Source organism: Hipposideros armiger, unplaced genomic scaffold (genome assembly GCF_001890085.2).
Source record: "Hipposideros armiger isolate ML-2016 unplaced genomic scaffold, ASM189008v1 scaffold_90, whole genome shotgun sequence".
In the NCBI taxonomy this organism is placed as follows: domain Eukaryota; kingdom Metazoa; phylum Chordata; class Mammalia; order Chiroptera; family Hipposideridae; genus Hipposideros; species Hipposideros armiger.
In genome coordinates this window covers 4,125,781-4,140,767 of record NW_017731440.1, presented here as the reverse complement: position 1 = coordinate 4,140,767, position 14,987 = coordinate 4,125,781, and the positions used below count along the sequence as shown (strand labels likewise).

The 14,987-nt window shown below is 33.4% G+C and overlaps 1 protein-coding gene across 2 annotated transcripts in view; it reads right to left on the bottom strand.

The window, feature by feature from the left end:
* Positions 1–14,987, bottom strand: part of BAZ1A (bromodomain adjacent to zinc finger domain 1A) — an 89,808-nt gene that overhangs the window by 24,757 nt on the left and 50,064 nt on the right. For both annotated transcript variants that reach the window (XM_019644730.1, XM_019644731.1), the window contains 10 exons: positions 12,854–12,988; positions 11,696–11,795; positions 10,634–10,800; positions 8,324–8,419; positions 7,467–7,605; positions 6,051–6,197; positions 1,931–2,026; positions 1,579–1,803; positions 409–574; positions 128–241 (listed from right to left, as the gene is read on the bottom strand). In XM_019644730.1, coding sequence (XP_019500275.1) covers positions 128–241; positions 409–574; positions 1,579–1,803; positions 1,931–2,026; positions 6,051–6,197; positions 7,467–7,605; positions 8,324–8,419; positions 10,634–10,800; positions 11,696–11,795; positions 12,854–12,988 — 1,385 coding nt within the window. The remainder of the gene's footprint in view (positions 1–127; positions 242–408; positions 575–1,578; positions 1,804–1,930; positions 2,027–6,050; positions 6,198–7,466; positions 7,606–8,323; positions 8,420–10,633; positions 10,801–11,695; positions 11,796–12,853; positions 12,989–14,987) is intronic.

Here is a 14,987-nt window from a genome sequence, read left to right as displayed (position 1 = left end):
GACAACCCAGTATTATGTACCTATAGAAAACTAGTTTTCTTAAAAATTTTGAAAGTATATTAGAGTATAAGGTGTTGATTTTTATTCTTTATGGAAAGCCAGATGAACAGTGTAATTCAAGCCATACCCAATGGATATATCTGTGGCTAAATTTCTTTGCTCGTCTTCCTTCAGTTTTTCTTGTTTCTCTTTCATTTTCTGTTCTTGTTCCTTAAGTTTTTCTTCCTTCCTTTTACGAATTCTGAAAGTTAAAAACCATAGGTAGTAATCCATTCATAACCTCTTAGTAAAGCCATTACATCAGTGTGAGCCAATGTCACATTATAGTCCAATGTGAAACATGGGTTTAGATGCAAAGAAATAAACAGCTTTTATTATTTATTATATTAGACTATAATTATCTCTTACCTAGCAGCTGCTTCTTCCCTCTCTTTTCGATGTTGTTCTGCTTTTAATTCCCGGAACTCCTGTTTTGCCTGTCGTAATATATCAACATAATCTTCAATAAAATCCCTAGTAGAAACCAGGGTCAGTAGTTTCCCACAAAGAGCATGAAGTATCTTCATTTTTTCTCCTGTCAAAAATTGATAATTTCTACATTATTAATGACAAAAAATGAATTGTATTGGAAAAATTGTAATTTGTGGTTCAAGGTGAAAATGCTTAATAAAGACTAGGGGAAAGTCTCTTCAGATCAAACATGCCACTGGTGTGTCTTCAGAAAAAAGCAACTTTGAGTCCAACTTAACAGTTATGTGATATAAAGGCATTTCAAATACTAATGACTATCTTATATACTAGTTACATAGACATGAAAAATTTTCAAACTGTAAAGAATTGTTTTTCAAGTTTTAATTTTTAGGCTCACAAATGAAGTTCAAATCAAAACTAAAATATAACCACATAAATTAAAAAAATGGCAATAGGCAAATTGCTACTCTGAAAAGACTGCATAAAAGCACTACCATAAATTATAAAAACTATATGAATATTAGAAATTAAGGTACTGTATTTCTATTATATGTTCTCTAAGCACATTAAATTAAACTGTATATATTTGTATAATTTTTTATTTAAAAAAGAAAGTGAAAAATAACTTCATCTTAACTTTATATATTGTTTCTTATACCTCAAATACTTATTCAAGGAATTGTTAAAATTTAGCAGCTACAGCTTAAACTTCTGATATACTAATTAATACAAATGAAAGCTAGTTAATTCTCACTTATTCTTTTAAACTTAGTAGATTCAGTAGATTTACCACAAATTTTTAAAATAATAGAAAATCCAAAAGAAAAAGAAAATAAAATCATAAATCATTAAAGCTAATATGAACAATAACGGTAGTTTAAATTTAGGTCACTATTGGCATACCAACACTTTCTCTCCCTCTCTCTCTCTCTCTCTCTCTCTCTCTCTCTCTCTCTCTCTCTCTCTTTTTAATAAAACTGCTTTCTCTCTCTTTTAAAACTGATTATCATCTAAAACTTCTCATCAGCTACCTAGTTTTCTGGATGTAAAAGGCCTAAGAGGGTAGAAAGTGGGCAGGTTAGACAGATTCCAACTTGCCAAGTTTACCTGGAGTCAAATCATACACTGAAGTGCTTGACAGTTTCTTCACTAGACTGGGATTACTTAAGCGAAGCTCCATACAGGCATCATCTGTAGCATCAAATCCCCCTCGTTTCTGATATCTGTACTTTGCATTTGCTGATGTGACATCAGCACCTGAAGCTAAGATGTGTAGTCTGAGGATTTCAGAAAGAGTGCAGCTATCAAGATCCAAGCTTTTCAAACTGCAGCCTATAGTTGTTAAAAATGAAACAGTCATTTAGAATACAAACAATAAATATTCAGCAATGTAAAATGTACCTTTATAAAATTAAAAATAAAAAGCCAATAAAATAAAAAAAATAAAGCCCACACATACCCTGGTGCAACTGCGGCCATGCAGCTGCCAAAGATGCAACTGCAGACAGTGCAGATTTTGTGGGGTCTGCATCTTCATCCAAAGCCTCTGTTAAATCTTTAAGGAAATAAATACTTTATTCTAGTGCAAATCAAAGCTTGAATATTTGGGAACAATGCCCTTTTAAAATGATGAAAGAAACAGCAAACAGCTTAACATTCACGAACCTCAAAAGAACCAACACTAGGTACACCAAGCATCATTCACATTCTGCCTAGTCTCCACCTGAAACTACGAATCCTATGACATGCACCACTCTAATATTCTGCTTACCTAACATAGAAGACAATTTCCAAGTTACCAACAAGATGTATATATACATTCCAAAATGGCAAAATGCACTTTAGAATGAAAAACAATTCTCCTTGCTTAATATAACTTTAGAAAAATCTACTCTGAAAATCAGAATGCACTTGAAGATATCCAATCTTTTATAAATATTTTAAGACTGAATCATAACAAAGTGTAGGTTATAATAATCACAAAACCAGCGCAGAAAAAGAGCTAAAAGAACTTAAAGACAGCACTGCTGTCACTTAACCGTTAATTTATCCTCTTCATTTAAATTGCTTGTTTTTAATTTGAAAACTCTCCAATCCAAGAAACAACAGGAAGATTTTCCTGTATTTTCTAAGTAAATTGCTTTAGCTTTCAAAACAGTACTTAGGTTACAAATAGGACTAAAGGGCAAATCTATAAGCACAGATATATTTAAAGCACTAGTATATAAAATTGTTTCTAATTGTAATACGTAGATGATAAAAAAAATTAAAGCGTCAACTTGAAAAACTTTAAGCTTACAGAAAACCATTCTGTTATAGTATAGAGGACATAGCTTCAGACTAAGTCAGATAACGCATATTTCTAGTCTTAGCTCTGCCGGTCCCTAGTTCATAGTTATGTAGCCTTTAGACAAGTCACTTAATTGGCTTCATTTTCCTTAAAGGGATGAGTCTAGATCAGCAGTTTTCAAATTCTTCAAATATTTCTTAGAAGCCCAACATAAGAGAGTAAAAAGTGCCCTTGTTAAAGTGGGGTACAGAGATGACAATCCTGCCCATTCATCTTTCCAACTCTCCTGCAGTGGCATCAAGGAAATCACTGTACAACTTGTAAGGTTCTATGGATTAGAGTTTGGAAAACTCTGGGCGAAACTGGTCCTGCGGTTCTTTAACTTTCTATTATGTGGTTCCCCTCCTCAAGTTCACAAACTCACAAATGAACCAGAGAGAACAGAACTGCTGTCCTTTACTAAAGGAAAAAGGCAGCTCTAGGATCATGTCTGATTACAATCAGTGACAAGTTCATGGTAGTTAAAGCATAAACAATACCACACAGGAGAAATCTGACTAAATTTTACATACATGCAGAAGTTATTCCTACCAGGCCATGAATATAGTCCAAAGACAGACATTACAATTATATTCTTCCTCACCCGGGAAATACTAGAACCTAAGACTTTTTAAATTTTCATTTCACATATAAAGCCAAACAAACAAAATTAATAGGCACTCTAAGATTAACAACAGTCCGAGATGCAGAGCTGTAAAAGTGTACTGGCTCTCTTCCTTTGCAGCAATCACCACGTTCAACCTATTTTATCTATAGTAAGTTACAATTTCCTAAAACAAAGGCTATTATTAAAGGCCTTAGGAATGGACAACCAACAAAATGACAGTTTACTTTTAATTGTATTAAACTAACATGTTAAAATATGTATTCTTTAAAATGGTACTCTCTATATATAATCTATTCTATATAAGGAGGATACTCTTTTTCCCATTCTTTGAAGGAATTTTAAACTTATGATATAAGACTAAAGAGGAATAGATATTTTTAATATAAAATTTTAAAAACTGCTGGTCAAAATCTAAAATTTGATATAAAAACAGGGGGATTAAGGCCCAAGAAATTAGATCTTCTTGCAGATAATTTTATAGGCAATGCTAGGGAAATAAATATTCAAAATTTCACTTCTTTGCCATATTAAGAAGCAATATAGCCTAGTCATTATGAGGCTAGACCAGACTGTCTCAGTTTGTATCCTATCACTTTGTCAGCCGTGTGTCTTTGGGTAAGTTAATTAAATTCCTAAAGTCTAAGTTTCTTTATATGTAAAAGACAGAGAATAATTATTATCTACCTCATAGGGGTGATATGAGGATTAAATGAAACAACGCATACATAGTCTTGTATCACTATTAGCTATGTGATATTCAGTAAATAACCTCATTGAACCTTAGTTTTCTCATCACTAAGATAAATTCATACTTTTCCTTTCTGCACAATTTCCCCTTTTCTAGAAATAGCAGGAAACACCAGCTAAAGAGGAAGTAAGAGAATATTTAGTACTACCTGAGTACTCAATTGGTTTCAGGAAGACTGTAGAAAAGCTTTCTTGTTACTGAGATTTGAGAACATATGAAAAATACCTGGGGGAACAATGTAGGACCCTTACTGAAATTGAAATAACCATGTAAAATGTGGCCAATAATAGGGAAGTGAGAGAAAGGTGAAAAATTCCAAAGTATGTTTTTTCCCCTCCCTAACATTTAAATAAATATTTTCAAAATGAGCATTAAAAACTTTATTCAGAGGTAGACCTTATATTTATATTTATAGACATTCCTATATAGGAGTAGAACTATAAAAATTACATATTAAACAAATCAAGAATAGAATATATAATGACAACACAAAAACACCAACAGTCATATATATTTTCCTTTACGCTGCAAAGCTGATTTCCAACACAATTTTCTTGCCATCAAGACTTCCAAACTACAATACTCATCTGCTTCAAATCCTGAATTAAATACAGTTTTATTTCCTGTATTAAAGTCAGAACTTGGTCAATAATCCTGTGATGTTACTTGGTCATTACGACAACCTAATGGTTACAAGAATGAATATTTGCTGCATTATCTGTCTTACATAATCCACCTTTAGTGATGGTACTTGTCATCTTAGATAATCTTTAGATGTTTTATAAATGGATTTACCCTTTTGTCTTTAGTAGAATCTCATTTAATTGATAAAGTCACCTGAGATGATGACGAGGACCATATTGCTAAAATGGCCTTGATAAGGGGCCTATGGTGATTGGTACTCAAGCTAAAGAATAGATTTTCCTTGAACTCAGGCTGTAAAATCAAAAGGCAACCAACATTGGATGTATATTCATCATTATCCTGTTGCTCCAGGGACCAGGCATAAAGGAAAATGAGCTCAAATTATCTAAGGCCAACAAATACTATCCAAATGGATGAATGTCCCACTATTCTGCACCAGGACTCTGCTATCCAGATGTCTCCCAACAGTTATTTCTTATTGTGAATTTTATGCAATACACTAAAGTATTGTTTAATAAAGCTTCTGATCCTAAATCTCATGAGGCAAAGTTCACAGTGTTATTTAGGAAGACAAATTAATCTCTTAATATAAATGCTTAACAATTCTTCTGATTGAGGTAAATCCTAAACAAAATAGTGAACATATTATTTTAAAAATAAAAAAGGTTTTCCCCAAAAATCATTCCTACATTAATGTGTACCACATTGACTCTAGATATTTAAGTGCATAAAATTAAAAGAGCAAAATTTCTAGTTCAAACTAATTAGTGAAATAAAAATAAATAAATTTCACTTAACCCTGATTTAAAAACTGTTGGATAAGATCTGAAATGAAATTACAGTAGTATTTTCCATTTAAAGCATTAATAACAATTAAAATTTTCCTTAGGTGGAGGCAAAAAAATCAGTGCTACTTAGCAGAATCTCTTGGAATTACAGATACTGGTCAATGAAATCTGTAATGCTCTTAAATCATAGGAGAAATCTAACAGAATACAAAGCAAGATAGATTGGGGAGGAAATATTTTTAAGGTCATCAGAAACAGGATACAGTACAACAAAGTTTTTATAAAACAACCGAGAATGTGTTGTTAGTATATGACTCAAGAATCGGGTAACTTGAACAACTATGTTTTATAACTGTAAAAGCAAGTTAATTTTAAAATAACCTTCAAAAATGAGTTTCATTACAAAGTTAATATCAATCAGCAATAACACTGAGTTCTGACCTTTGGTGTCAGCATCAGTTATTTGCTCTTTGGCTACTTCCTCTTCTTCTTCTGCTATCGCCTGGAAGATGGCAGTCAGGAAGAAAAAAAGCAATTCACATAGTGGGCCTTCACTGTCATTTCCTACAAGAGCTTCCTCTAACACTTCTGTGAATAAAATGTTTAAAATGAATTGAAAGTTCTGTTCATGTACTAACAAAACAACTCTAATGGAATCATAAACATTTGAATCAATAATAGCCTGTGTAACTATTTTCTTAAGTGCCCATTTATCAAAGCAGAGCCAAGTATTACCCAAGGCAAAATAAAAAAACAATTTATAATGATTACAATAAATTCTAATAAAACCATTAGCCAAAATCACTGCATTCAAGAAAGCCAAATTAACCTCAGTAGATCAATACAATATTTCATATAAGTTTAAATTTGAGGTGCAAATTAAGGGACATATTTAAAACTATAATTTTATTCTAATTTGAATAACAATGCAGAGATTTGTTATTGTCCCACTGTTCTTAAGAGCTATGTGGGGCATAGCTATTTACCAAACAGTGCATAGGAGAGGTAATTATCTGTATTAAGTATAGTATCGTGTGCGTTTCTCGTCTAATTCATTTGACCTAAGCCAGCATTGTTTAGACCTTTTTGATCTGTAAGGCACAATGACTCATACCTCACCTAGCTCATAAAGGGAAATTAAGGGAATATGAAAGTCCTCCTGAAAAATGCACTGTTACTAAAACAAGAGTGGCATTATAATTCTGTCTTTGAGGGTCTTTACTTTGATCTTAAGCAAGTTATTTTACCATTTGACAACTAAAAATCCAAAATGGATCTAAAGCCCTCCTCATACCAATTTAGCTTTTTAAAATGATGTTTATACAAAGTAAAAGTATGTAAGTACAGAGGCAAAACAGAATCACAAATTAAAGGTAGGCAACAACTCGTCTCCAAATACGGCTGACAACAATTCCTTCCCTCCCCCCATTACCTACCATGCCACCCTCAAGGAGTGGAGTCTATTCTTTTACCCCCTTGAATCCCAGTAGGCCTGACGAATGGAATATGGCAAATACAGGCCTGCCAGTTCCAGGCCGAGCCTGGAAAAAGGCTGACAGTTTGTTTCCTGCCTCTTGGAGCCCTCAGCTGCCACATAAGAAGGGCAGGCTGCTCTGATGGAGTGGTAAGCCAAGTGGAGGAGCACTGAGGCACCGGGCATGCGTGTGAAGAAGCCATCTTGAATATCTAGCCAGGTAGGCCTTCAGATGACTCCAGTTCCAGCCACTGTCTGACAGTAGACCCCAAGAGATGACTAGAAAGCTAGGCCCAGTGACTTCACAGAACTTTGAGAGATAATAATTTGTTCTTTCAAGCCATTAATTTTAAGGTGAACTATAACATAGCAATATCACTTGCCTAGGGTTACTCCTTCAGGAAATTCATCTTGAAGATCAAAAAGTTCCCCAAATGCATTAAGGAATTCCAAAACCATTAGAGCATCACCAAAGATTTCAGGAGGTAGTCTAGTTTTCACTGGAGTTGGTTCTGGAAGTTCCTGCAAGATTAAACAATTTATGTAACTACTTGAACCATATACAGGAAACTTTAAAAGGTAGATATGATATTATTTCATGTAGACGAGTAGTTCTCAACCCTGAATGTTTATCACAATCAGCTTTAGAACTTTTAAAATTATAGATGTGCTGGACTTATTACAACTTTACTAAATCAGTCTCTAGGGACTTTTTCCTTCATCAAACTAAGAACATAACTTTAGGCTCGAGTGTATTTCTGACTATATTACCTCGTTAGGAGGGTCTTTTACCCTAGATTCTGAGGTTAAGGCATCAGCTGTGCCAATAATATCTTCAATGCAGGATTTCCTTAGGATATGGAACAGAATTAAACCACCATCTACTGACTTAGAAAAGGTGATGAATGAATTTGGTTTGGATACTTTGATTGTTTCTGGAGACGGGAATAATCTTTACCTAGCAATTAAGCTAAAAGCATGCCTGGCACCATTGGTTATTAGATTATCAAGGATCACACAAATAAGCAATTATTTCTCAGAATCAAAGTCATTACCAAAGCTTGTTATAAAATGCTAACAATGCTACCTTGGAACTCTAAATATAGCAGTTGCTTAACTGGCTATTTCCTCAGTTAAATATGAAGAGGCCACAATTAAAAAGAAAGAAAGATTTCTTCAGCAAAGCCACACAGCACACATAGAACATGGGTGTGTGAAACATCACATAATATGCTTATACCTTAAGATCATCACATTCCATATCTTCTCTTGGTTTATTCCACTGTTTTAAGTATTCCATATATTTTCGTTTTTCTTCACGTAATTTCTCTCTTTCCTAAAACAAAAGGTTAATAAAAATTCTTATAAGACATTGGTAAGGAAGCATTAGCATCACCTGGGAACTTGTAAAAATTACAAATACTTGGGCCCTACCCCAGATGTACTGAACCAAGAACTCTGGGGTTGGGACTCAACAACTGATGTTTTTGGGACTCAACAACTAATGTTTTAAGAAGCCTTTCTGGTAATTTTGATGCACACTAAAGTGTACGAACCACTGATTAAAACAATGCCATTCTGACAGAACTTCTACAAAGACAGATGGAAAATGTCCGTCACACAGTAGCTCTTGGATAAATATTAATTCAATCTGATCCTGCCTACTGCAGCTCTTCCCCTACTTCAAATCAATTAGATCCTAACAAAGTAGGTAAAATTATTAAAGTACCTAAAATAAAACCTCCCCTTATATTTGCAATACATTTGTTGTTTTCGAGGTTTATTTAAACCTGACTGACACTCTAGGGACACACAGAGGGAGCAGTAATTAAAAGCAGTATTAGAACACAGTTGGCGAACTTCTCTTGCTAGTTAATCCAGGCCACTTCTCTTGCTCGCTTGGTCTTTTTAAACTCTTAATTCTTGGTTCTGGTATGTGAAACTGCAAGATAAATACTGACACTAAAAAGTCTCTAATAAAGCAGCACATAAATAAAATATTTTATTATAATTATTTTCCAATAAATATGTTTAATGTTAATATTATTCTTTGAAATTTAGGAACACTGAAGGTAAACAGATGTGCATTTACCAAATTTTTAACATAACATGGCTGGATGGTTACAGACCTTACTGGCTGTGCTTTAAGTAGTCTGCTGCAGTAAGTCATACTCCCACCCCAACATAACTCTTGTAGGATGTAAGGTGGGCATTTTCATTTACTGTTGCTAACAGTGTAAATAAGCACAACATGTTTGATAAACAAATACCTATGTACGTCTATAGAAACTTTTAAAAATCTTCTCACCCTTTGACCTATTATTCTACTTCTACAAATTTATCCAGAAACATAATCTAAAAACAGGAAAGACTTGTATTCACTAAATTGAATAGCATATTATTATCTATGAGCAAAGAATTATAAAGCACTTACCTGTATCTATCTGATTAAATATTATGCAGTTACTAAAAATTCCACCTTAGTTTGTTTAATAACATGAAGAAATGCTTATAATAATGTTAAACAAACAAAAAAATATACACAACTATAAATGCTGGATCTCTTTTTTTAAGGTCCAGAATAAAGACTAGAAGTAAATTTATCAAAGTGTTAATGCTATTTCTAAATGCTACCATTTAGATCACAAGTGGTTTTTTTGTTCTGTACCTTTTCTGGAATGAACATATATTAGACATCTCCACCCTGACCCCAAGGGCCTATTTGAAATAACTCAAAAAACTTCAGGCAATCTAAATGAGCACAGTGCATAACACGATCATCTAAGGCTACTTGTGAATATCTCAGAAAAACAATGACAGTGACTGTCTTTGGAAAAAACCAGCTATAGAATTCTCTAAGGAGTATCTACTGCTAAAGTTATAATAAAGATTTGCTGAACTACCCTATTATCACAGACACCTTATTCTTCAAGAATAAGAACACTGTAGTAATTCTTGTTAGTCACAGATTTTATTGTATTTTTCTAACTATGTATTTTTTTTAAAGGTATAGTTTATTTTATTTATTATTTTTTTCTTTTTCTTTTTTTTTTTTTAGCTGAGCCATCCTGTCACCTGTTGGCAGCTCAGTGGCAACTCAGCTCGGGCCGGGCATCGAACCGCTGTTGCTCAGAGCTCACACTCTTGCGTGAGCTCTTAACCAACTGAGTCACTCGGCCGGCCCCTAACTATGTATTTTACTTTTAAAGGTTTTACGCATATCACCTTCCTTAATTTGTAAGTCTATATGATAAAGAAGATCAACTTTAGAATTGCACTTTAGAAGAGGCTTTGAGGTGTAAAGGAATGCATATATATGTTGAACCTTAAATCACTCATTAAATTTTCCAAAGCAAAAGGGAGATTAAACACCAATTTCAAAGAAACCAATATTCTCCTTTGAAATTGGTGTTTATCGGTGCTCTATGCACACCTATACGTGAATATAAATCAAAGTGGTAAAAACACTTGAAGATTAACCATGAATTTAAGTATGTAGAGCACTATTTACTAGATGTAGAGAGCATAGCTAATATACTTGAATGAATACCTTTTCTCTTTCTATTTTAAGCCTTTCTTTTTCTTCTTTCTTCTTTAGTTTCTCTTCTTCAACAATTTTCTTCAATTCTTCCTTCTTTTTCTCTTTATCTTCCTTTTCTTTTTTCTTTGCTTCTAGGGCATCTGCTTTTTCTCTTTTTAATTTAGCCTTTTCAAAAGCTGTGGAGGAGGTCAAACTTAGAACTGTACACAGATGGAAAACAACACATTTTTTAATGTAACAAAAGAATCTTCAAGTAATTTAAGGTTAAGTGAGATCAGTAGAGACTCATAAGGGTTATAAATTCCTGGAGGAAGCCAGCACGTGATTAACCCTCAATCAGGCGCAACTGATCTCACAGATTCATTGCACACAAAGATGCCGCTATGAAATACATCTTTATTGTACTAAGTCACAAACACGACTGGCAATAGGTTATGGTAAAGGGGGAAGATACGGAAGTGATAAGTCATGACACTTAAGTTAACTGTTAAATATTTGAAAATTTGTCTGCAATAAATCTGTGAGATCAGTTGTGCCCGAAGGGGGGTTAAAATGGGGAAAAGAAAGTTGGCTGGGTTTAAGACAAACTACTGCACTGGGACAAACATTTACCTGCCTTTTAAAGCCCTGCTACTCAAGGAGTGTGATCCTAAGACCTGCAGCAAGGTTATCACCTTGTTAGAAATGCAGAATCTCTTCTCTCACCCAGACCCATTAATTTAGAATCTTCATTTTAATAAGGTTCCCAAGTGATTCATACGCACGTCACGTTTGTGTGAATCAAACAAAATGGGCCAAAATAGTTTGTAAGCCCTAGAAACTCCAACTTGTGCTTAATCTGGCATTAGGTCAGTTTAACAAGGGATATGCTCTACCTTAAAATATTGTTTTATGAGAAGAGGTCTCATTTATCACAAAAATCAATAGATACCAGACAGAAAAAACTATGCTTACAAAAACAAAAATAAAAGCACCCAGGAATATGCCATTTTAGAAACATTCCCTACCCAGACACAGAGAAATATTCTTTCCTGTACTTAAACAGTTTTTGGAGAGAATGTTAAAACTCACCCAGTGACTTCATTTCTTCTTGTTTCAAAACTTTGTCTCTTTCTTTCGTGGCTTTATTCCTATAACTTGCAATAGTCTGTTTCTTAGCAATGCTGTCCTCCTAAAAAACAAACCAAGAAACTAAAGTTGTAGAACCACAACTTTTACAAATTGATGGTCTGCCTTATTCTTACAGGAAGAGTAAACCCCCCCCAATTTAAAAGCCCTCGTCAATTATACTTTTTATACAAAAATGAGGTTTTATTCTAAAGCATAACTGAACTTTTTAAAAAAATGATATTTATTGAGGCAACATTGGTTAATAACATTAGATAAATTTCAGGGGTACAGCATTATAATTTGACATCTGTTTACTCTATTGAGTGCTCACCAACTAAAGTCCGGTTTCCTTCTATTACCATATATTGGATCCCCGTTACCCAATTCACCCTTCCCCACTGGTAACCACCATTCTGTTATCTGTATTTATGAGTTTGTTTTTGTTTGTTTTGTTAGTTTGTCTGTTACTTTTTACTGTATATTCCACATATGAGTGAAATCATGCAGTTTTTGTCCTTTTTTCTGTCTGGGTTATAGCCAAACCTTTGATAACTCTAATCATAGAAACATACCAAATGAGTTAATTCTATAGTTACGAATTAGTACTAAAACCTCCCAGAAAAACAACTGGTAACATATAAAGAGAGACATAAAAACATGCATTAGAAAACAAAACAAAACAAAAATCTTCCAGGGTACCTTATATACTAGATGGTGCAGACGTATGTAAGAAGTAGAGAAAAGACCTATCAGAAATATTCTTGAAGCAATGTTAAACAATGTCAAAAGTTTGTTTTAAATGCTCTTTATGTTTCAATACCATGATTTATGCCCTGTATTTCATCCTGCTTTACATTTTTAATAATTGCTTATATACTTGTTTTCCACTGTGATATAAAATCCCTGTGGCATGACAGCAATGTCTACTTCATGACAGCAATGTCTACGTCACACTTGAAATTTCTACAAGCCTCACTGCTGAGCAGTTATCACCATATAGTACACACATTTTGTGTTCCTTCCTACAGGCTATGGAGGTAGGGGAGCCAAACACTACTGATTTTGAATAGTTTTATTAAGAGCTACAAGATTTTTTTTTAAAATCTGTTCTCTACCTACCTGACTAACAGATCCTCGTTTGGGAGGTCTCCCTCTTCTTCTGTTAGCAGGACTGAAGATAAAGGTGGGTGGATCATCAGGGAAGAAATAAGAAAAATCTTGTTCTGCTATTTTATATGTTGACAGAGATGATCCCTTCATAAAAAAAGACATAGGGTACAATAACACATTAATAAACTATATATAGATATGCTCTACTATGTCATATGACTGCTCTTAAAAACCAGGTAAAAAACATTAGAATTTGTGTTATTATGTAGTAATATACATTTTACTTGGTCTACTTGATGCTTCTAAAAACTATATAATTAATCAGCTTTACGAGAAAGAAAACCACAATTCAAAAGATTATTTCACCATAAAACACTCAACAATGTTTCAACGGTTTCTCAATTCTAAAACTATTCTAAAATTACATTTCCAAACAATCTTTTTTTGTTTGCTTTGCTTTTGACAATTTTGTATGAGATTTTCAATGTAAATAAATAATCCACATATTTGACATTAGAACCTAGTATATTAACCGATAAGTTTTTCTTAACCATTTCCTAACTGCTGAACATTTAGATTTTCACCCCAGTTTGGGGTAATAAATAACTTTAAACTTAAATATTTTTATGTATCAGAATTTAAAATTGGTCTGGATAAAAGCAGAAATATTGAAAAATTCCTGTAAAGTATCAATTCAGAATTTAAGTTCAGAGAAATCAACCTCATTTTTATCAGAAGTGATGTGGTGCTAGAATAACTGCTAAATTCAAAAGAGTTTCTCTTTTTATTTTGTACTCAGGACTTGTTCTTCTTTCATCCATGTTCAACTCTAGACTTTTTACTTTTGATTAGCAATTCTGAAGATTACTTTGGTCTAATGGCTAAAGTCATCATTCTTTCTAAGAAAACATGCCATTTACAGAAATATCTTTCAGGAAATATATAAGAAAATAGTGATATACAATTTCAAATTAATAACAAACCAGGAATACTTCTGGGAATTCAATTTTCTGCATATTTTCATTTTTAGTAGAACATAGCTTTTACTATCTAAAATTCAATTAGTTCTGGCCATCACAATAAATCAAGAATCTATTAAAATTTTACATAAATTTTATTAATATGGTCATCTACTATCCCACATAAATAATCCTTGAATATACATAATTGCCCTTAAAGTACGAATATAAACAACATGAGTGGTTTCTTCTCAAATATATATACTCAAGAAAGGTTAAAATACGTTTTAATACATTAATTGCCAAGGTTCCTTATTCGCACATACATAACACACAATAAATACCCACACTGTTGTGCACTTGTAGGTACTCCTACAACAGACTATACACTCACTACAATGGGTATCAAACTGTTGTTTTGGGATGTGTGTGTCTGTATGCATGTGTGCACAAGCACGCTTGCACCAGATATCCACTAATCATTTATTATACTCTAAGAGAAAAATGTTTACTGTCACCTTAATTTTCATTTATTTATTATGGAAAGTTGAACTTCTTTTCATGTTTATTGACTGTTTATTTTCCTTGGTAAATAAATGATGATGTCCTTTACCACTTTTTTCCAATTGGGTTGTTTTTGTTCATTGATGTTAAGAGATCATTGTAAATTAGAGGAACTGGCGAGGTGGCTGTTCATGATACACATATACAACTTTTCATACATCTATTCACTGATTGCCTACCAAGTGCCAGGCACTGTTCTAGTCACTTATCACAAGTATCAAAATAATTTCGTTGTAAGCATCATTTTATATGTCTATCTGATGTTCAATGTTATAGATAAAGCATAATTTAAGCATTCTCCTCTTATCAAGACAAATATATAAATATGCTCACGTTAAAAAAATATTTCTCATGCATGCTAAGGTTTGAGAACCATGGCTCTAACCCAGATCTGGCTCTAACCCAAATCTGGCTCTTCTGAGAACACTGCTTTCCTGCAGCCCTCCAAAGTGGAAGCTGTTTACTGATTTCATTTCTTGGACTACTGGCGTGGGGTTTCCTATCACTTTGTTGAAGTTCTCCCTGAGATTACTGAGCATCCTTATAACCGGTGTTTTGAACTCTGCATCTGGTGATCTAATACATCAAAGCAATCAGAGTGACAGCCAGAATGAAGAAAC